Source organism: Erithacus rubecula (genome assembly GCF_903797595.1).
Source record: "Erithacus rubecula genome assembly, chromosome: 6".
Lineage (NCBI taxonomy): Eukaryota > Metazoa > Chordata > Aves > Passeriformes > Muscicapidae > Erithacus > Erithacus rubecula.
In genome coordinates this window covers 17,367,887-17,389,355 of record NC_136688.1, presented here as the reverse complement: position 1 = coordinate 17,389,355, position 21,469 = coordinate 17,367,887, and the positions used below count along the sequence as shown (strand labels likewise).

General features: G+C 38.8%; 1 protein-coding gene across 1 annotated transcript in view; it reads right to left on the bottom strand.

Annotated features, from left to right (window-relative positions):
• Positions 1–21,469, bottom strand: part of SPON1 (spondin 1) — a 149,629-nt gene that overhangs the window by 121,630 nt on the left and 6,530 nt on the right. The window contains exon 2 of the mRNA XM_079310145.1: positions 20,555–20,661. Coding sequence (XP_079166271.1) covers positions 20,555–20,661 — 107 coding nt within the window. The remainder of the gene's footprint in view (positions 1–20,554; positions 20,662–21,469) is intronic.

The following is a 21,469-nucleotide window of genomic DNA, read 5'->3' as shown; positions in this document are numbered from 1 at the left end:
GTTCAGTTCTGATAAAGGTTAGGGTTCCTCTGAAACACTGAGAAAAGTGCAGGTTTATTGAAGAAAAGCATTGCTAAAATCCATTTGTAGATTTTTCACAACATTCTGGAAACTTCCAGCACAAACTTCACGTAGATGCTGCACAAGAAACCAACTTTAGCTGTGTAATCATTACCTGAGAAAAAAAAAATTTGCTATCTAGAATTCTTTGCTCTTCAGTCCAAAGAAACCTGAGCTGTTTTATTCCTGCAGGATCTATTTCAAGGTGCAACTCCAACTAAATGGGAATAAAAGCAGTTCAGGGTGGCAAGAGCCTGAAGATCAGTAAAGACAGAGCACTACACACCAAACAGCTTCTCCTGCCCCAGCCTGGCCATGGGAAGCTTAACAAAACAGCTATTTCTTCTTTCCTTAGCATGTATGAAAAGAGATTATGTGCATTGCCATAAGTAGCTTGACAGTATTTAGTAAATGCAAAATGCCACATTGTATGTTTTTCTTGCTTCAGAACCACTCTTACTTAACTTAAAGCTATACTGAATTATAAAGCTTGCACTGAAAGCTTATGCTTGTAAAATTAAAATGGCCAATTAAGTTGATGCTGTGAGTAAAACTCAAGAGCTGAATGAGCACAGACTGTTGTGAATTGAGGCAGCTTTCATTTAAATAGTCACTAAGAGGGGATTTGAGGGCCAAAGTTTCATTTTTGTTTCCCATGAAGCTTCCTCCTTGACTACAATATTAATATCTCTATGAAAACAGTTTGGTAAACTGACTCAAGCTCCTTTATCAGACTGTATTACTGGGGAGGGGGGTTGGCAGATAATCCAGCTTTTCCCAGATAACATTATTTTTATCATCCCTAACAGAGAAACTATATCAGGCACAGAAAGCTGTTGTTACTCTCATAGCTATAAATCAGTTTGGGTTCTATCAGTAATTTCCTTGAAGAAGTAGTTATTCCGACTAAGGAAAATTCATTCATTGCATATTTTAAAAAGCAATTTGCAAACACTAATTTCCAGCAGGGGAAGGACAAAATCTTTACAAATTCTATCATCTTTTGAAATCCATTCAAATATTCTAGCTTCTTAGCACATCCAGTGCTCTCCAACAACACTCACCAGAAACTGGGAATTGTTTTGAACACTGGACTTGCTTTTCACACCTTGGCACACAGAGTGGCCCAGCTGGCTCTTGCCAAAGAGAGTAGCCTGGCAGGAGCATCAGAGCACACAAATTACTCACAGCACCAGGGAATGGTGCAAAGGAGCTCTGTGGGATGTTTTGTACAAAAAAAAAAAAAAAAAAAAAAAAAAAAAACCGAGTCACTCTGTGCCTTGCATGACAAATGGCTCAGCTTCCTTCCCACTGCCTGGTGTCCACTCTACACAGCAGCTTTTGCAGTATTTGAAATCATGTGTATGGGCTCTGGGAAAGATTGAGAATTTTAATTCTAAGAAACAGGACTTTTGGCTCACTTTGATGCACAATTTAATTGAGTTAGACCTAAATCTAGAGTGGCTTTACTGAGGTCAGACTCTGTGCTGACCAATTCAAACACATTAATTTGTGGGTTACAGATTTTTTTCATTATATTCAGGCAGTAGCTAAAGAAGTGGATTTGCTTTAATATGAAATGAGAGGGGATTTTATGGTCTAAGCATAGTTTGAATTAGGAGGCATGGATCAGCACATGAAAAAAGACTCCATTTTATGATTATAAAAAGACATTTTCCTTCCAAGACTCTGCTCCAAGGATTGGGAAGCTGAGCTGTCCCACTGCAGCCTTAAACCAGGTTAATAAGCAGTGAGGATGATGGGGGCATGGATGAAGGCTGATCCTCAGCAGTGCCCAGGGAACAGAGTCAGCATTAGTCACAGCAGGCCTCTGGCCAGTTCCCTACACCTGAACCAAAATAGCAGCTATAGGATATTAAACTCAATATTGAAAAAGTTAAAAAAACAGGGAACAGCCACTTAGGGCTGTCACAGATTCCTTATTCCTGCCTTCCATGTAACAGAGAGATCAGAGTGCCAGCAGTTCTTCCAAGAAGACAAAACTAACACACTCATTTCAGATGGGAATACAACCACAAGAAACCTCAACAAAGATCCACAGACTTCCACTGTCAAACTATTTCAGTGTGACCATTATTTATTTGGCAAAAAATAGCCACTACTCCAATCAGGTAAAAAACAGCTTTTGAGAGATGATGTCTCAAGTGCTTTTGCCTGGCAGAAACACTGCTTGCTGAAGGGGATACTGTATAGAAATTAACAGCTTTTAGATAAAAATCACTTGAAAGAAGTAAAAGTTTAAGGATATTGTGTATTTCTTGTTCAGTCTGTACAGTTAGGACTTTTCATTCAACTCTGTAATACACACATTTTTTCTGGTAAGAGCAAAAACTGCTGTTAATTCCTAAATCTATTTCCCACCACTATATCCAGATATATGTAACAATTAGCTACCTCGCATTAAAGAACACCTTTTAATCCTATTTTCTAGACAGAGGGGAAGCTTTGGGAAGCTGTTTAAAGAACAAAATGCTTCTGCAGCCTCATAAAAGAAAGTGATACAAAGCAAGGCAATGTGCACACAACCCTTGGCTGGGAGTGAGACGTGCCCTGGATTGCTGAGCATCCTTTCCCAAATCACTTCAGTGCAGTTTGAGAGGCAGGGACAGACACACTGAGCTCCTTTTTTCAAACCAATACATGAAATGCTCTAGGATAACTTAACTTGTTATCCTTAACAGCTTGTCACACCTCCAATTGTTCTCAAGCTTCACAAACAGCAGCTCGTTGGGAAGAGATTAAATCTGAGATTCCAGATCTTCAGCCTCTTCTGTGATGCATCAATTGCTCAAATTAAATGGAAAAGTAGCTCAGAGAGTCAACTAGAATTTAAGCCAGGGAAATCCATGGAAGACATAAAGTTGGAGTGGCCCCCTGTGTGCCAGCCCTTTGTCTGGTTTCTGTGGAAAGAGCAGCCAAATTCTATCAAAGATCTCTCAGCTCGGTGCATTGATGCTCACAGAACCCAGGAAGCAGAACAAAAACAAATCTGGCAGAGCTGCAGTTTGATGACTACATCTTCTACACCAGAGGACTTGAAAAAACACTGAAAAGTGTTTCCAGGGATTGTGGCACAATTAATTTAAAGGGAAATTTAAACAGTGCTAACAAAATATGAACCTTCATTGGGGGGGGGGGGGGGGGGGGGGAATGGTTTATATTTTCATTTGGCTGCACAGTGGCATCAGAAGGCAAAACTTAGTTAGTTATTTATCTTATTTATCCTGCAAAAAGCTGAGATATTCTAATGGAGTGTGCTCTGGGACCAGCATGGGAGACTCTGATGGAAGATGTGGATTCACAAACCCATTCTGAATTAGGCTGTTCACTGCCAGTAAAAGATTTTTCAGAGGTGCCTTCAGCCAGTTTTCTTCTCTGTCCCTCCTCAAATTTGTCCTCATCCAAGGGGAAACACTGGCCTGGCAGCCAGGTAATGAAAAGCACTGATGTGCCTTCAGCTCTGTTTATCTTGATGATTTTCTCCCCAAGTTATGGAGCCAGCCTTGTCCCTGCTGGTCTAGCAAATTGTTTTACTAGTTTTACAAAGCAGAGGGATGCAGGAAAGAGGCTGAGTGAAATCTGTCCTGGGGGAGATTGCTGCTCTTTTAAGAGAAGCATGTTTTAGGGCTACAAACCCCTCTGGTGCAATCTCTAATGGCTTAGACACCTGAACCTTCCCCTCCCATCCAGGTGTAAATCCTTTTCCAGCTCGTGCTGGATCTCTACTGCATTCTTTCTGTACTGGATTCTCTTCTACCTGGAAATTATATCCTGGAGAAAAGTTTTCTTGCCCCCAAAAAACTGTGAAAATTGATACATTCAATTAAAAGAGCCAATATATTGGTGTTTCTCTCTGGGGAGACAAGAGACCAAAATGTTTCCCCAAAATATTAAGAATTCCTTCTCAAGCATTGGCTTGCTAGTCCAGGACTGCAATTGCATCAGTTCTAGGAGTGCTAGCACAGAACTTTTTAAAATGTTCAATCAAAAAACAAATCCCAAAACTCCTTTAGCATTCATTTCTGACCACCACAAATGCCCTTTTTTGAAAAGGAACAAAACAGGGCTCTGAGCTTCCTCCTCAGTGTGTTCTCTTGAACCAGGGCACACATTTAAACCAAATCCTAACAATGCATAAAGCACATTTCAAACACATTTTCCAAATCCAAGTGGTGAAGGATTCATTCAGATTCTTTCTGTTTATAAACCAAATATTTATAAACATGAACCTAAACCAACTTCCAGGTCTTAGCTAAGCACACAACTTAAAAAGTCTGATGCAGAGTGCTCAGTATCTGCCACAGGTGAATCCAGGATAAAGAAGAATTATGTTTATGGACATGTGGGTGGAAAACTGAAGGACAACCTAATTGCTGTGAGCAAAACTCAGCATTTTAATTTTTGCCACATGCAAATTAAAATCTTGTCAGCACAACACTGATTCATCAAAACAATGTGAAACTTTTCACACCAGCTCCAGGATTTTACTCAATTTCTGTAACTATCTGCCTGAGCCCTTGTGTCTGCTTCTGTCAATGCACAGAATTTTTGCACAAAATCACCATTTATGAATACTTGCTAGAATGTGCCTCCACTGTGCCTAATTGATATTTCATTAGCAAGGACCTCCAGTCACCATTCAAGTTCAATCAATAGCACATTTTAAATTCAGTGGTCCAGAACTTCTGTTCACCCTGAAAATAGGAGCTTCAAGCACTCACACAGTTAAGAAATTTAAATAAAAAAAATATTCTCTCATGTAAGATGATCTTTATTGTGTTGTTACATATTATAAACATCTCTAGCCCCATAATAAGCAATGTGGGTGTCAGAGAAATATTTGCTGTGGACTCACAGAGAAGAAGACATGGACCTTATCTGCTGCTCACACTAGCATTTCCCATTTACATCTCTGTGGCAAGGAACTCCAGGTTTGTTGTCAATTCCATTTAAAACTCAGGAGCTGCCATTTTTATTTCAGGAAGAAAATGCCAGATAAGAATGCAGCTGCAACACCAGTCTAGCAAAGAAAGAGGAATGTTAAATTTGAGGAGGCACATAAAATATCTGATAAGGAAGAAATTTTATAGAGGCTGGTCAAACAACATGTAGAGCTGGAGAACCTTTCTGTGTCAGGTGCTCCCTGCAGAGGGATGATAAGGGACTGCTTCACCCCCCAACCATTCTCTTTTCCATTTGTCAGAATGTTAATTGCCAGCCAAAGGAGACTTTTCTAATTAAGGCTTTGTGGAGTAAAAATTCTAACGTGGGCTTAAAAGTACATATTATATTGCTAATATAATAAATAATAATATTATTATAGAGGTGACACTTCTCTGCAATAGAATGCAACAATGGCCAGCAAACTACAACGGAATTGCCTCTTCTGCTCTTAGGAGCACCAGAATTGACAAAGGTCATTTGAAATACATAGTAAAATGTGAGTCTGCACATTTTACTGGATCAGCATTTCTCAGTCACTCAGTTTGTTCAGGCTTTTCATTTAACCTTCACTTCAGAAAATATTACACTACTCAGCACTATGGCTACAGTGCCAAGAATAGCTACCTCACTTGGAGCTCCTTGCTTAAGAAGGGATTTAAGGATTACAGAAAATACATATTTTTAATAGCATTATTGTCCTGCTCAGGGCTGGAGCTTTAAGGCATCAGCAGCTCTGGCACATGGGCTATTCATGTTCCTTGTGAGTGTCTCAGTGCCAAAATATACATCCCAACCTAGCTTGAGCTGCTGCCACACAAATTCTCCTAGCTTTTGGATGACTGTGTACAGAACATAATCTATTTCTGAGAGACTAATCCACTGCTAAAACCACACTTACAGCACAAGTACCAGTGATCTGGAACCACAGGCTTTGTGCAGATAAACTTCAGAAGGCATTTACCCTCTTAAAAAATCTCTCAAATCTTTTACTGAACTATTTGCATTTATCCAGGTTCTGGCCCCTTGTACTTTTAATACGCTGATGAATTAAACACATTCTCCAATTCCTCCCCTCCTTAGAGGGCATCACAGATCACATATTCTATCATTGATTATATATCAATGGAATGGAATGGAATGGAATGGAATGGAATGGAATGGAATGGAATGGAATGGAATGGAATGGAATGGAATGGAATGGAATGGAATGGAATGGAATGGAATGGAATGGAATGGAATGGAATAGAATAGAATAGAATAGAATAGAATAGAATAGAATAGAATAGAATAGAATAGAATAGAATAGAATAGAATAGAATAGAATAGAATAGAATAGAATAGAATAGAATAGAATAGAATAGAATAGAATAGAATAGAATAGAATAGAATGTGTAATAAATACTATATATCAATTCCCCTGCCTGCTCCTTTATAAAATCACCTTGTTATGTCACCTTGAGCAGCCTTCCAGCAAATTAAACCTGCAGGTCAAAAGTTTCCAAGAAATCAAAAATTTCTGCTTTCCCCCTTCCAGTATGAGAGGATTCTGATTCAGACACACTGCACTCAGACAATAGTAAAGTCATCATCTGGCATAAAGGAGACTCTTGTGGGCAGATTTTTTTTCAAGACTTTGGTAAGCTCTCCTAAAATTCTGACTGAAATCCAAGTCAGTAAAGTGCTGAGACTAAAAGAAAAGATCACATTAAAACATGGTTTAGACATTTTGGAACAGTATCTTGCTCTAAATATTCATTTTGGGAACCTAACAGTGACATCAGTAATAGAAAATCACCTAAATAAAATCATGCAAGAAGTGATTCTGAAAAATGTAGAATAACAAAAAAAAATTGGTAAAGGTTTCTAATAAAATTCTTAATCTCTCTGCAAATTGAACTATTCTAAAAATAGAGCTGTGAAATGAAATGGTAGTGCCTCAAATTCTGCTTCTACACAGATCAACACTCCAATAACTGAGCTAATGTTCACTTACTGTTATTTCCATATTACACATATTACATGGCCATGAATTTTGTCAAGACCTTGGCATAAAACAATTTTTTTAAACCAAATAATAAAAGGCAGGGATTATGTTTAATCTGCTTCTGACATTTTTTGCAAATTCTAAATGAATTTCCAAGACAGGTGCATAAGGGAGAGCTGATTTCAGAAGCTTCAGAGGAACCTTTTATAAAAGCATTAGACTAAGTTTTCAGTTCCTGCTGCTTTGGCATGGTTTTTTTGTTTGTATTTTTTTTTTTTTTTTCAAATAACAGTTTTCTTTATACATGTCAATTTTGTGGCTGTGGACAGACTTCCCAATTAAAAAACTGTACTCTCATCTTATCATATATACATATGGCAAAAAAAAAAAAAAAAAAAAAAAAAAAAAAAAAAAAAAAAAAAACTCCACAAATTTATCTCAATCTCAAAGAGATTTAATTCTGATGATTATGCTTTTCCAGGTTATAAAGTTGCTTTATTTGAAATTTCATTAGGATGAGTAGAAATTCAATACATGTAATTATAGACTGAGAGGGTGGTAAATAAAAAATTTTTTTGGGTCCCTTGCATGTTCTATCATTCTATTAAAAAAAAAAAAATAATCACAGTGAGAATAATCAACCCACTGAAAGCCTCCACAGGAAAATGGCAGAATCTCCATCTCTGGAGGTTTTCAACAAATGGCTGGACAAGGGTCAAAATAATTTAATCCAGACTCCCTTTCACATGAATGGTTGGATCACCTGAATTTTCAAGCTACACTGTTCCATGATTTTATGAAGTAGAACTTCTCTTTTTTTTTTATGCATTATAAATTGTATCTTTGCATTTCCTTGCATTTATTTTTTTCCTACACCTGCCACAGGTAGTTTTTCCAACCTGGAAAAAAGATTATTTCATCCAGATGACTTCATTTCCTCACTGTGCTTCTCTCCAAAACACTTTTACAGTGCAGCACCAAATATGAGCCCAGAAAATTTTTACCTGAGAATTTCACATCAGGGGCAGAAATAACCTCACCCATCTATTTGTAGAACATGAGCATGGAGGAGTGAGAAATAACTCATCTTTTCATTGCAGAAACTGAATATTGCCCTGCAGGTCAGCTCTAACTCATGAGGAGTCTCAGAGCATCTCTCACTCCTAAAACTGAATTTTGGTGATATAGGAAATCTGTCTCAGGTGTTAGGGACAATCAATCACACCACTGTTTGTTCACAGGAATTTGAGAGTTTCAATATTATTCTGAATTATTCTCAATAAATTTCAGTGAAAAGCTGTATAAAGCTCAAAGTCACCATCCTGGATCTGCTTTTTTTCTGTGTTTTTCCATCTTTTGGAGACTAATCATACAAATTTTGCACAGCTACTTGAGAAAATAAATCTATAATGGATGCAGCTGTAAAACAACTTGAGCAAAAAGGATAGAAACAAAACTTGACTTAGAAAGGGAAAAACAGCTCCTGATGGTCAGAAAATCAACTACATCTAAAATAAAAATTAATTTTCAGGAGATACCAACATTTGATAAATGACAGCTAATCTCCAGAATATGAACTATGTAATTAGAGAAGTATTAAAATCAAAGGCAAGGAATCATATTTAATAGATGAGATTCTTATTACTTCTTATTTTCACTTAAAAAAAAAACCCACAACACTTCCATGTTACACAGAGGCATCACACCATCCAGTTTAATAATCCAAAATACATGTAAATGTTGCTGTTTCTGTGCCAAACATAAAACATAGTATCAATCCAAACACAAATTTAGCTTAAATTATTCTTTTTAAATGATTATTTTTAAATTACACAAATTTATTTGTGTAAGTGACTAAGCCTGGAGTGCTAAGAGAGCATTTGGAGGGGTTTCATCACTTTAATACTCTAGTAGGAAAGATTTGATTTCTTTTTGATACATACCAAAAAAACAGCTGTTATCACTGGGACTGTTTTTATGGCTCCTACCAAATATATAAAATTATACTGTGCTCCCCTACTTTAAAATCTCCATATTGTATTTCACACCCATGATTGGAAGGTTGCACACCTAACAAACATTTGTTATTTTATGCATGGACAATATTTACATGCGAGGAGATGGGGGATTATTGAAATATTCCTGACACTGCATGTGAAGAGGAGAACCCCTGAAGTTTAGTCATGGTTCAGGGGTGATGTGTAATCTTGAGCTACTCCCTTCAATACTGAATCTTCTGTACAATGTGTATCATAAATTCACATTGCAGGAAAAAATGTTTACGGAATTTTGTTCATGCAAAAACTTTGAAGTCTTAATCAGAAAGACAATAAAAATAAATAAATAAATAAATAAAATAACATTTGAGAGCTGTACTATATCCATAAAAGTACAAATGTGGAGCACTGACAAGAGAAAATCACCAGGACATGACTAAGTAAATTTAACTAGAAAAACGTTTAGTTATGTTTCATCAAAATTCAAGAGAATTTATCAAGTATCTTAACAGAGTTTAGCATTTTGTCCTGCCTTTATGTGTTCTTTGTGTTTTGAATGCTGCAATATTCCTGTCAATATTTACACAAGTTTAGCTTATTAGGCTCAAGCATATCCCAAGTTTTTAGAGGACATGATGTCCTCTAAAAATATAGAAATAATTGTAAAAACCTGATCAGAAATGGCAAAACTCCAGGACCAGCTTTTACACCGGTTGCATCAGGTTTGCTGCTCCCCAGAGGAAATCCCAAATCTGTCTCACAGTCAGCAGGGAGAGGGCAAATGTGTTCAGAAATCTCAGAACACACTGCCATGCACACAGTGTTCCTCCTGTGAAAGCTGCCAGTTGCACAACATCTGCACCACACACAAAGCTGGCTGTTTAAAACCTGGGTTTGATTCATTTTGCAAGTAATGCAATCAGTGGAACATCACATGAACCAAAAGGGGAAAAAATATACAAGTAGAGAGTTTTGAGAAGGTACCATATGGGTGGTTTTTCATTTTTTTGGGGAAATCTGACACAATGCCCAAGAAATTCCTGTTTGGAACACATGGTATGGAAAGCTGAGGCCATTATATAAGCCCAGGGTCTAAATATATCACAGCCCAGTTCTAATTCACACAAGCACTCTGTGTAACCTTTATGGACAATGAAAATGGGTTACTGAAAGGTTCCAAAGGAAGCCAAGAAACTTTGCACAGTCAAAAACCCCAGTGCAGCCCATACAGAAAACATTTATGATTATCTTAATCTGGGGTTTATCACAATGTGTGGGCAGATTTGCCTAACAGGAAGGATTAGGGAGGGGGGTGATTTACTGGCTGGAGGTTTTTCCTTCACTCCTACATGGGGATTCCCACAGTATCATGTAAAGAGGGGCCAGAGCAAAAGGACAGCAAACTGCTGCCTTAGCAACCATTTAAAATCCCTCCCTGAAGCTTCCAGAAGGAATTCCTCATGTAGTGGTATAAAATAGGAGCTCATTTTCCTAGGAAAGTCATCTATTGCTCCAGAGAGATTGTAATGAAAAGTATTTCTCCATTTCATTATTTGTTTGGTGCTTTATGTCCTCTCTCTCTATCTGCTCTGTATTCTTCCTATTTAAAAGCAGTCTGTTAGTCAAAAGAAGTTTGTGATCAACAGGCTGAAGAGAGCAATAACAGGTATAATTAAGTCTCCCATACAAGTAGAATCAACTTTACTCATCCAGCTGAAATTAGAAGAAAAAAAGAAAAAAAAAAGATTAAATGATTTCTAGGAGAACCAAAGCCTGATGTGTGCCTGACGAATAATGAATAAACACTGGAAATGCCCTAAGGAACCTCTACTGCACTACAGACTGTATCAAGATATATAATCATTAAAGTTACAGAACACTAAGTACCAAAGCTGCCTCTTACACACTCATCCTTTCAGATGTTTCCTTTGAAAAGGAAAGCAGGTTCAAACGAGCTGTGCCCACCCACAAGGAGAAAAAAAGAGGCAAGAGCAGCAACAGTGCCTCAATTCACATAGATGAGAATAATTGGAGCCCAGTTCAATCTGTGAAGTAAACAGAAGCAGGATGAAGGCTTTTCAATTTACACCTCCAGCCTACAAATTAGTAAGCAGTCTGCTAGGATGAGTTTGCCAGGGATTGCATAATAACCCTACCCCAGCAACAATGCAGGGAAAGGGGAACAAAATGGCAGCTCTATACCAGCAGGGAATTTCCCTTTCTAATTACTGACTACCATGAAAAGCATTCTCAAGAGCCAAATGTCAGCTTTTTGTGCAGCTGGATTGGGAATTTCTTCATTATCCTTGATTTATTCTTGTCTGGGAAATTAATTTCAATGGTGTTTTTAAAGAATCAAAAGTAACTGTGCATGAAAGATACAAAGCATCTTCTGGCAAATAATGCTTGAGAATTTATTTGGTAAAATAGCTATTTTTGTGACAAAAGTTCAACAGATTATCAGTAATTATGGCTTGTATAAGTATCTTGCCCATATTCATTATATAGTCACTTGTCTATGCCCATTGAAACCAAAAGGGCCTAATCCAAAGAATTTTGGTTTTTGCAGAACATGCTGTGTACATTCACATCCTGCCTCTTATGCAAACATGAGAAAAGTAAAGCTGAATATAAGATTTTCAGGTTTTTCTCACAGCAAGTGAAAAAGGAGACAAAACAGAGCAGAATGGGGATGGTTTGAGCTAAATAAGTAAAAAAAATTAAAACCTTCTTTTGAGGGACACAATTCCTCACAAGAAAATTTTCTGTGCCCTTTCAATGATTGTTCATATGTAGATTTCCACTTTGGGCAACTCCCAACACCAGGTCCTTCCTGAGACAAACTACTTTGAGTAGGAGACAAGAACAATTTCAGGAAACAGAACCATGTAACCACAGTGGCAGGTGGTACATCATTTCTAGATAAATCCTTGGATTTTTGGAGCTTGATCAGAAGGGTCTATGGTGAGACCATTTCCACTCATGGCTGTTCTCTGCCTTTTCCCTGCTAGAGAAACAAAAATGAGAGATTGAGTTGGCTGAAATGGACAGCAAAGACTGAAGGAAATCAGGATGTGGGGATAATAGAGCAGGAGAAATTCTGATGACTGAATTTGGTCTGTGTGTCTGAAGAGAACCTTTTGTGTAAATACTTTCAGTTAGAGACATCCTTACAGTCCCAGACTCCACAGAGATGAGCAAGGTCACTTCACCTTGAAGTGGTCCAGCATTGGGCTAGATGAGACAAGTTCTGTGAAAGAAAGAGCAACACTATGTGGTTTTTTCAGTCTGGGACTCCAAAGAGCTCTCAAGCTGGTCAGGGAAAAAAAAAAACCAAAAACTTCTTAAAGCCATCTCCCAGCCTTACTGCTCAGTTTTCTGGGCAAACAGACCAAAGAAAAACAAAGCATCCTGATGAGAAATACGTCTGCAAAGTCTCTTGAGTAAAGGCAAGCACTGAAGCAAAGCAATGATGAGATTAGGATGAGGGGGTGCATTTTTCAGTTGTGGTGTGACCAAATGATCAAAACCATCTCTGAAGGTGTGTGAAGATAAAGCAGCAAAAGGCAAAGATGTGGAATGCACCAGAATCCAAAGATTTCTGGTTTCCTGACCAGGTCTTGCATCCTTCTGAGGCAGGATAAATACACAGTGACCAGATGACTAATGAGCCTGGGCTGGTAGGTCATGAGAGAGCTATCACAGCAAAGACAATAATCAATTACCACTGCCCAGGGCAGCAGTGGGGGCTGGAAAAATACCCTTGGCAAACACTGAGAGGTCAGCACCACCCTTAGAAAGGCAAGAGTTGAGGAGGAGAACTGCCAGGGCAGTGCACAGCTAGCTCTGAGAACACCACATATCTGGAATAATGGAAGCTAAAAATATTGTCACTTTAATAATGCAAAAGGGCCTTCTGAATTCAGCAAGCAGTTCTCAAGACAACAGGCATAGCAAGCAGGATTTCTGGTCTAGCAGCAATTAATTCAGCAGTGAGTTGCAGTGAGAACTGAGCAGGAAGCCTGGAGGAAGGATTTTTGCCATTCCTGAATCAGTCAGGTGGGTAAACTAACCAAACAAAAAAACACACACACACAAAGAAAATAATAAAATAAATACCACAGTTTAAATTTAATTGGGAGACTTTCTGCAAAAGTCCAGAGAACAGGATTCTCTCATGGTCCATAACCTGGGGAACTGTCAAGCTGAGCCTCAGCCTTTATCATCACTCACTCTTCTCCCTTCTATCCCCACTGTCCCAATTCACATGATGGGAAAAGAAATCACATCGTGAGAAGACTCTCAGGCAGGGACACAATTCCATGTCCACAGCCTGTCACTGCAGGCTGCAAGCTGACAGTGCTTCTTTGGAGAGAAGTGGAGGAATAAACACATTTTCCCAGAATAACCCTTCCCTTGAAAGCCCTGTGCCATGCTGGGGGAAGCACACATGTCCAAATCCATATTGTCTGAGTGAGGATCACAGGCAGTGATGGCTCAAACAGGCCAGATCAGGAGGGAATACCTGATAAATGCCTCCTATGCAAAGGGGGAGTGCAAAGAACAAACACTTGCTCCAAGGTCCCATTGATTGGAAGTGACATGCTGAAGGTTTCCTGATGCTGCAGAATGGCAAACTGCATCAGAGGCAATTCCTGGAGCACTTCAGAGAGGGAGATAAGCCTGCTGCTTTCTCTCAGTAGAGAAACAAAGCAGAGTAATTGATGCCTTAGATGAAGCTGGTGAATTATGGGAGACAAAAAGGGAAATCTAGGAAGGAAAACCTAATGGCAACATCATAAATGAAGAAAGAGCTGCTGAATAGATGTCTCAATGAACCTGGAGCCTACATACACCTGGAGTTATAACCCATGACAGCTGCCATATGGCACCTGTAAAGCATCTGACTGTGCCAGAGGGGTTGAATGTCTCTAGTAGAATTCCACATGCCACCATCTGAAGAAAGATTATCTGAGAGGGGAATAACAATGAGCTAGGCAGTTTACTTGGGCTGGAAATAAATGGATATTTGAAGTAAATCCCCTTAGAGTCACTGAGACAGATATGTCCACTTAAACACTGCCTGGGGAAGAACACACAGCTTTTACTGATTGACAAAACAGAGTTGGAGGGATCCAGACTTTATCTCAGGGTGAGACAACTGCAAATGCCAAACTGGCCTCTAGACTGGAAACTAGACTTGAACAGAGAACATTCAGGCATCAAATAATCCCAAAGCCCAAGAATGGGACTCTGGTGTGTCTGAAGAGCAGACTGGAATCTGCAAGGCAGAAGAGAACAATGATTCCAGTGCAATTTCCTCTCCAATCTCAAAGGATTGATTGTTAAGTGCCAGTGCCAAACTCTAGGAAACCATTCTTTAATGAGTCTCCTTGGAAGAGAGAGCCAGGACATCTCACAGCTTAATGCTAATCCAAAGAACAGAATAAATTTATTTATTTTTCTTTAGGATGGGGAATAAATTAGGATTTAATTCTGATATTTTACTGTGATGTAGTCTGGCTCTGCTGCTCTGGCAGCGTGCAAGGCAGGGCAGAAGTTACAATTGAGATAACCCAGCCCTGATAAGCCTTGGATCTGAAGAGGAGCCTGGAGTTTCAGCTAACCAGTCTCAAAAACATGCTTCCTGTTTTTGGTTTTACTGTTTTTAGTGGGTTTCTTCAGTTGGTGTTTTGGCTGGTATTTTTCCAAAGCAGAACTTGAATCATCACAAATTAAATATTTGTTTAGGCATAACCCTTTCCAAAAAACATAAACTCTTACTGAGACACAATCATCATTTGAAGTCATTCTCAAGAAGAAGCATTTCCCCAGCAGACAAAAAAAAAATAAACACAAAGAGGAAAAATGAGATTAGATTAAATAAAGAGAACTAAATATTATGTGGACAGAAGTTAGATGTTTTTTCCACAGCCAAGCAGGGAGATAGGGAAAGGATGAAGAAAAAGAAATATGAGAAGATAAACTAAAGCCAAATGAACTACAAAAGTTGTTTTTTAAAGTGATGGTAGGGATGTAGCAAGAAAACCCTTAGAAAAGGCACAGCAGCAAAGCTGAGATAAGCAAGTTGAGAAAAGAAGAGTGAGCCCAGCCTAAGAAAATTAATCCCAGTTTTATTCAGCAGTGAACTAAGTTACATTGCAAGTATAAATTAATATTTATTTCTTTTTTGTATTTGTGTTAGTAGTTCAAAGATCCACTGTAATAAAATACATAACAAAAAAGTATTCAGAAATTTCTTATATTTTCTGATTTTAGCTGTGAAATTTCATAGTTTGAATCATTTATTCTAAAAGACACAGCAGCTCTGCTCATGATCAGCTGGGGGAGTGCCCAAGGTGTGACAAACCAGAGCTGGGTCATGCAAAACCTGAAAAACATCACAATGTAAAAAATTTTTTGTCTCATTCATAGCATGAGCTGAAACCAGAATAAAAATGCAAAGGAAGGAAGCAAAAAATTGCACAGTTGGAATCCAGTTTGGTTTTTCTCCAGCCCCACCAGCAGCAAATAATGACTATCAGAGCTGCTTCTGTTCTCTCTCTCACATTAATTACCTTTTATTGTTCTAAAGCCAGGCATAACTACCCCCTGAGACAATTTCTTAACCAAAATCTTGCCTGTAAGTGGCTCAGGTTGAGGTTTTTCAAGTGTACCAGAGATATTTCTAGTTAATCTCACTCAAAAGTGTTCACATTTTCCTGGCAGTGCTAAATCTGGCAGTGGCAGATATTTTTGGGTGGATTTTTATTTTTAAGCTCATTTTTAATCCCTGAATATCCTGATATGGAACTTGGAGTTCTAGAAGAATGTGTGAAAATGTTCATCAAGGTTAAACAATTCCACCCTACTGGAAAGGTGAAGTAGAGTTTGGTTTTCCATTATAACTTACAGGGGGGTTGTGCCTAGAATAATATTTGCAGTGATTCTTATAGAAAGAAAATGCAGGAATACTTTTGCATTTTTAGATTTAAATTTTACAGACTTACAGATTAAAAAGAGATTTAAATTTTTACAGACTGAGAATTCATGTCTACCTGCTTAGTCTACAAATCCTACACCTGGCATATTTGATTCTTCCCTGTTAAAATACTCCGTAATTACAGTTTTGGATCATTACCTCCTCATGCTTTTAAGCAGTGAGATGACAGACTCTGTTTCAGTGATGAGATGCTGGGACAGGGAATGGAGAGAATGCAAACATGAGTGAAATACTTGGAAGTTCTGGGCACTTGTTAAAGGAAACTAAATAGGTTCATGCACCTCAGAGTAAGTTATTTATAAAGTAGCCTGATGAGTTTATACTGGGATGCAAGCTTAAAAAAACCCAAACATACAAGCCTAAAAGAACATCAAGATGACCAAAGTATACCTGAATCCTTACTATTAAAAGCTAAAAAAACAATTGCAATCATTAATTCTTTTAAAAAACATAAACCAACCTTTGCTTATAAATAGGAGAATAAATCATTTGAAATGGCTAAAAGCCTTTTAAGAGTGCTCCTTTCAAAATGCACTGTATCAAGAAGATGTAGGATTCCTATAAAATGCTGGGGCAGAGCATTAGAGGAGCTGCTTTTCTCTGAGGTTGTAAAAATACCTTTTAATCTAAATGCCTTGCTGAGCACATCAGTCAACTAAACAGCATCCAAAAATGGGGTGACCAAAACCAAAGAACACATCTGGGCTATTTTTTCAGGGACTAAAGATAAAGGGCCACTTACTTACCTCACTTAGCTGACTACTCCAATTTTCCTTCAATGTTTTTTTCTTCAGCACAGCCTGAACCTTTTAGAAATGCCACACCTTTAATAAAACCTTCATTCTTGCTGCTGCTGCTCACTTTCTCACATTGCTTTTACACAGGTGGGTGGGTAAATTCAGCAGCCTAAACTAAGAGTTTTTCTGGTTCACTCTAGAGCAAAAAAAAAAAAGGCAGAAGGACACCTCCAGGAGAACTATTATGGTGAAGGAATTTAACACCCAACTATCCAAAAAATGCAGGTAAAAGATACAAATCCAACAAGTGATTATGCCAAAGCAGCATGAGGAAGTGTTTAATTTTGAGTTTCTGTGATTCAGTTTATCACTGTACATGAGAGACACAGATCATTTCTGCACACCTTATTTTTATATTGAGTGTTTAATTATCAGGTGTGCTCACAAATAGGTACCATCTTTTGGGGAAATGAATCTTGAATGACAGAATTGCAGTTCATAACTTCCTTTATAAACTGGATGAAGCTCTACATTTTTAAAAATAATTAAAAAGCACAGACTGAGCAGATTGTTCCTGAACACCAGGCACCCCAGAGCTGTTCCACTCTAGGGATCAGAGTATCCAAATTCTGTGATTTTGTGCTGAGAGTCCAGATCAACACCTGTGCACAATGATGAGGAACACAAGACTGAAATCTCAACTTGACTGCAGAAAAAGCAAAGCTGGAAGAAGATGGCCTACAATGAAAATATGAAAATTTTAATAAGGAACAGGTAAATTGTGTGTGGAATTGGAGGGAAAATAAAGAAAATTTCAGACTACCTTCCCCCTAATGTATTAAGAAAATTCTTAATGTAGGAAGACAATTTCATAAGAGAGCAATTTAACCACTATTAGTGAAGACTCAGTTTGGATGTTAGTAAAAGATCCCCCTTAAATTTTCTATTAAATGTAATATACTGAAGTGTTCAAACTCGGAGAGATGAATTTACTCTTCTTGTTGAACACTTCAGAACGGACAGACAAAACATGCACCAGAATTTTTCTTGGAGTATTTATCCTTCTTCAGAGAACAAGGAAGATAGATGAGATGAGGTTCAGTGCTACATTTCTAATATTCTACATTATTTATCAGACAGAATCTATTACATTGCATGCATATGTTGATTAAAATGGCCCATACAGACACTCTTCTGCAGTCAGTCAGTGGTGATTGCTGCCCTGGGGTTTCATTTGCCTTCCAAAGGATTTGCAGACTGTTGCTAAACATTACAAAAGAGAAGGATCAGCAGTCTGCATGGCAAGAGCTGGGAATGGTTTGTGTAAAGAGGCCAGTGGGACAAACACCCACAGCTTTCAAAGGGCCTCACTGAGCTGTGCAATCACCACTGCCATAAGGAAGAGCCTTACCCTATATCCCCAAATTTCTACAGCTGAATTTGGTATCTTGGATTCCCTAGCCATGTTTAATTTTAGCAATTTAACACGTTTTGAGGAGACAAAGTGATTTTAAGGCTGGATTGGGTCCTGTGTGCACCACAAGGACAAAAAAATGAGGAAGTTTGGCTGCATTAAGCAAACAGACAGTAAAATCAGATTTTAAAGTGGAGAACAGATTTAGAATGGAGTCCACCCCATGCTTCTCTAAGTATAGGGAAAGTGTACAGAAAAAAATACCTGTCCAAGCAAGGATTTTAGCAGCTATGCTATTCCCAGGCTCACAGCCCTGCAGCTGGATGATTAATGAAGGCTGACTGTACCTGGTGCTCCTTCACTCAGATTTGGGGATGCTCAGCCTAATCCCAGGGTGTGGCCTGAGCACAGGCTTGCTCCACAAAACCTGCTCTCACTCACACTCCACAGTGTGCAAGTGGCTCTCAGAGCCTTGCAAATCAAGGGTTTTACAGTCCTGAGTCATGGAAGGAAAGTCTTACTTGGTCAGCTCCCATTTCACTCTGTGCTGGTCACTCTGGGAGGTTTTCTGATGGGAATGAAGCCCTTGCTCCATGCAGTGCTTTGAGCTGACTGCTCTCTGAGCAGAGGCAGAGGTGCAGCCCAAAATCTGCTTTTAGTCTCATGTCACTGCTGAGGAATTTTCCCTGAGCTCTGCTGCACTGTGTGAATGACAGATGTGAACACAGGAAAAGCACAACAGTGGCACTCAGTGCCTGCACACAGCTTTTCCTTACTCTGCACACCCCTGGCATCTTCACTTCCTTATAAAAACACAGTGCAAACACCTGACACAAACATCTTTTTTTTCTCCTGGTTGCTCCCACCCAGCCATGCTGCAAGGGATGTCTGTATTTACCACTGGAATACAGAAATGGGGATTTTGCATCTGTATCCACAGAGGCAGAATAAACTTCAGGGAATTGTGCTAACCATGTGGGATGAGCATGGTGAGCACTGTTTAAAGCAAAGACAGAAAAATTCAGTTATGGATAAACTTTGAAACTCCCACCTGCCAATAAGAACACTGAATTCAAATTGCAACCATACAATGAACTTAAAATTAGACAATCTTCCCTCAACTGAGATCCATTTGGCATTTTTTTTTCATCTATACAGAATTTCCATTTGCTCCCACTCTTCTAACTTCAAAATGCCTCTGTGCTTCAGCAAAACTTAGATTCTCTCTGTGACTTAGGACAAATTTTCCCATTAGCCACAGAGATATTAACAACTGAAATGAACAAATTAATCGTGACAAGTTTCTTTTAAAATAGATGAAGCATCACCATTTCTACTTCTTAGCAGTAGCTGATCCTTCAATATTAACTTAATCTTTAAAAACCCAAACTTATTAAAAGCCCATATGAAAAAGATTTCTCCCAAATAGGAATTTGTTTCATTTTAAGGAAGATTGAGTTATTGCAACCTCAAAGAAGTTCTCACTTATTCTAGATTTTCTTACAAAATGTATGAAAATCAGACAGAGGCCTCTAAGCAAACTCAGCAGGATAACTGGGTAATTACTTATTGAGTTTGCACATCATATTTTCTATATACAAAAATGGAGAAAAAATATAGGAAAAGAAATGTAGAAATATGTTAATTGATGTGTCCTTGCAGATCACCAAAATTGGAACTGGGGTATTTCCCTTGAAAAATTTGAATTCTGAGGCAAATGAAATCATTATTAAAATTACTGTCAATAGTATTACACATCCTGTAAATTATAATTACAATATTTCTAAGCCTGGAAAGTCAAACATCAAACAATACCTCTTGTGAGAATCAAACCTACATGCATCATTTCTACCTCCCTTCACAAATATGATCTATAGTCTCAGTTTACAGAATTCCCTGCATGGAGTAGCTGAAAAAACCAGTTTGTGACTCATCCTTCTGGATTCTAATCCTTTTAATAACAAACATTTCATCCCACTGGATGTGTTCATTAAGTAAAGTACTACTGAGCATAAATAAAACAGCAGAATCTAATTTATGAATGATAAAACAGTCATTACAGCCGTGGTGAACACTTCTCAGTCATTTTACATCTCACTGGACAAAAACACCAAGGTGAAAACACAAAAACCAAAATATGACTAGGATAATTTTGATATCCACTCTGGATAAAAGGTTGAGGTGTGCCCCTAGGCTCTAGCTGGAACACCTGATGCTCATTTTTAACTGCAGGAATGTGTGAAGTGCAGCTACAGGAGCCTTGACCCCTTGAACACACGTGGAATATAAAAGATGATTTGTGCTTACTTAAGCATGGTGTGCATTGTGCTGTGTGTACAAAATCACCCTCTGAGCCAGGCAAAGGCTCCAAAGGGTGCAGGAAAGTTGTCTCACCTGGAAGGATCCTGCATGGTCCTCCTCCTTGTCCCCTTCCTTTCCCTCCTTGAGGGCGATGAGCGTGAACCCTCGGAAGTAGGCAGGGGTGGCAGCAGACAGGGTCACTGGGGTGGGGTGAGCACAGAAACAACAAAAGCACCACATTAATAGTGAGATCAGCAATCCACACTGTGAGCCTGCACATCCTTCCACAGCCTGAGAGGTGTGTGCTCTGAGCTGGCATTAACTGGAGTTAGGGGAGCCAAGCCAGCCAGAACACAAAATGTTCAGTCCAACTTTCCACATAAACTGAGAAACACTGGCATGAAATAGCTCAGCTTTCTTCTTTTCCCCCCATTTGTTTTGGGTTTTTTTAAAGCAGATTGATAATCTGCTCAGATCTGCAGGAGGGTTGTGTTGGTGGTGGTTTGGGAGTATGGACACATGTGCAAGGGGTTTTTCTGCTTTGGGATTTCTTTGTTTGTTTGGGGGTTTAGGGGATGCAAAGGAGCATCCCTAAGTATTTGACTTTGTTTTTTGTCCAGTTCTGAGCACAGACAAAGTAGTTCAGTGCACAGAAAGCCTCTCTGCAATGTGAGATGACCACACTGCCTTCTCCAGCTCAGCTACACTCAACAGGGCACCCCAGCTTCTGGAAATGGAAAAATATCCTTCCTCAGGGCAAAACAGGACACAAAATTAAATTCCTGGCTGAAGCTGACCCCTAAAGGTTGTGCTGCCAGCTCTGACTGCCAAACCAATCCAGCACACACCCTTCTTCACACACCTGTCCTGGCCAGGAAGGCAGCACAGGCAATGCTGATTAATCTGATTTTACAATGCTCAGCAGCAGGATTAAATCCCTGATTTGATGCCAGTGCAAGATGACCTGTCTGTTCACCACCAGCAGCACCCAAGCACCACCTGAGCACA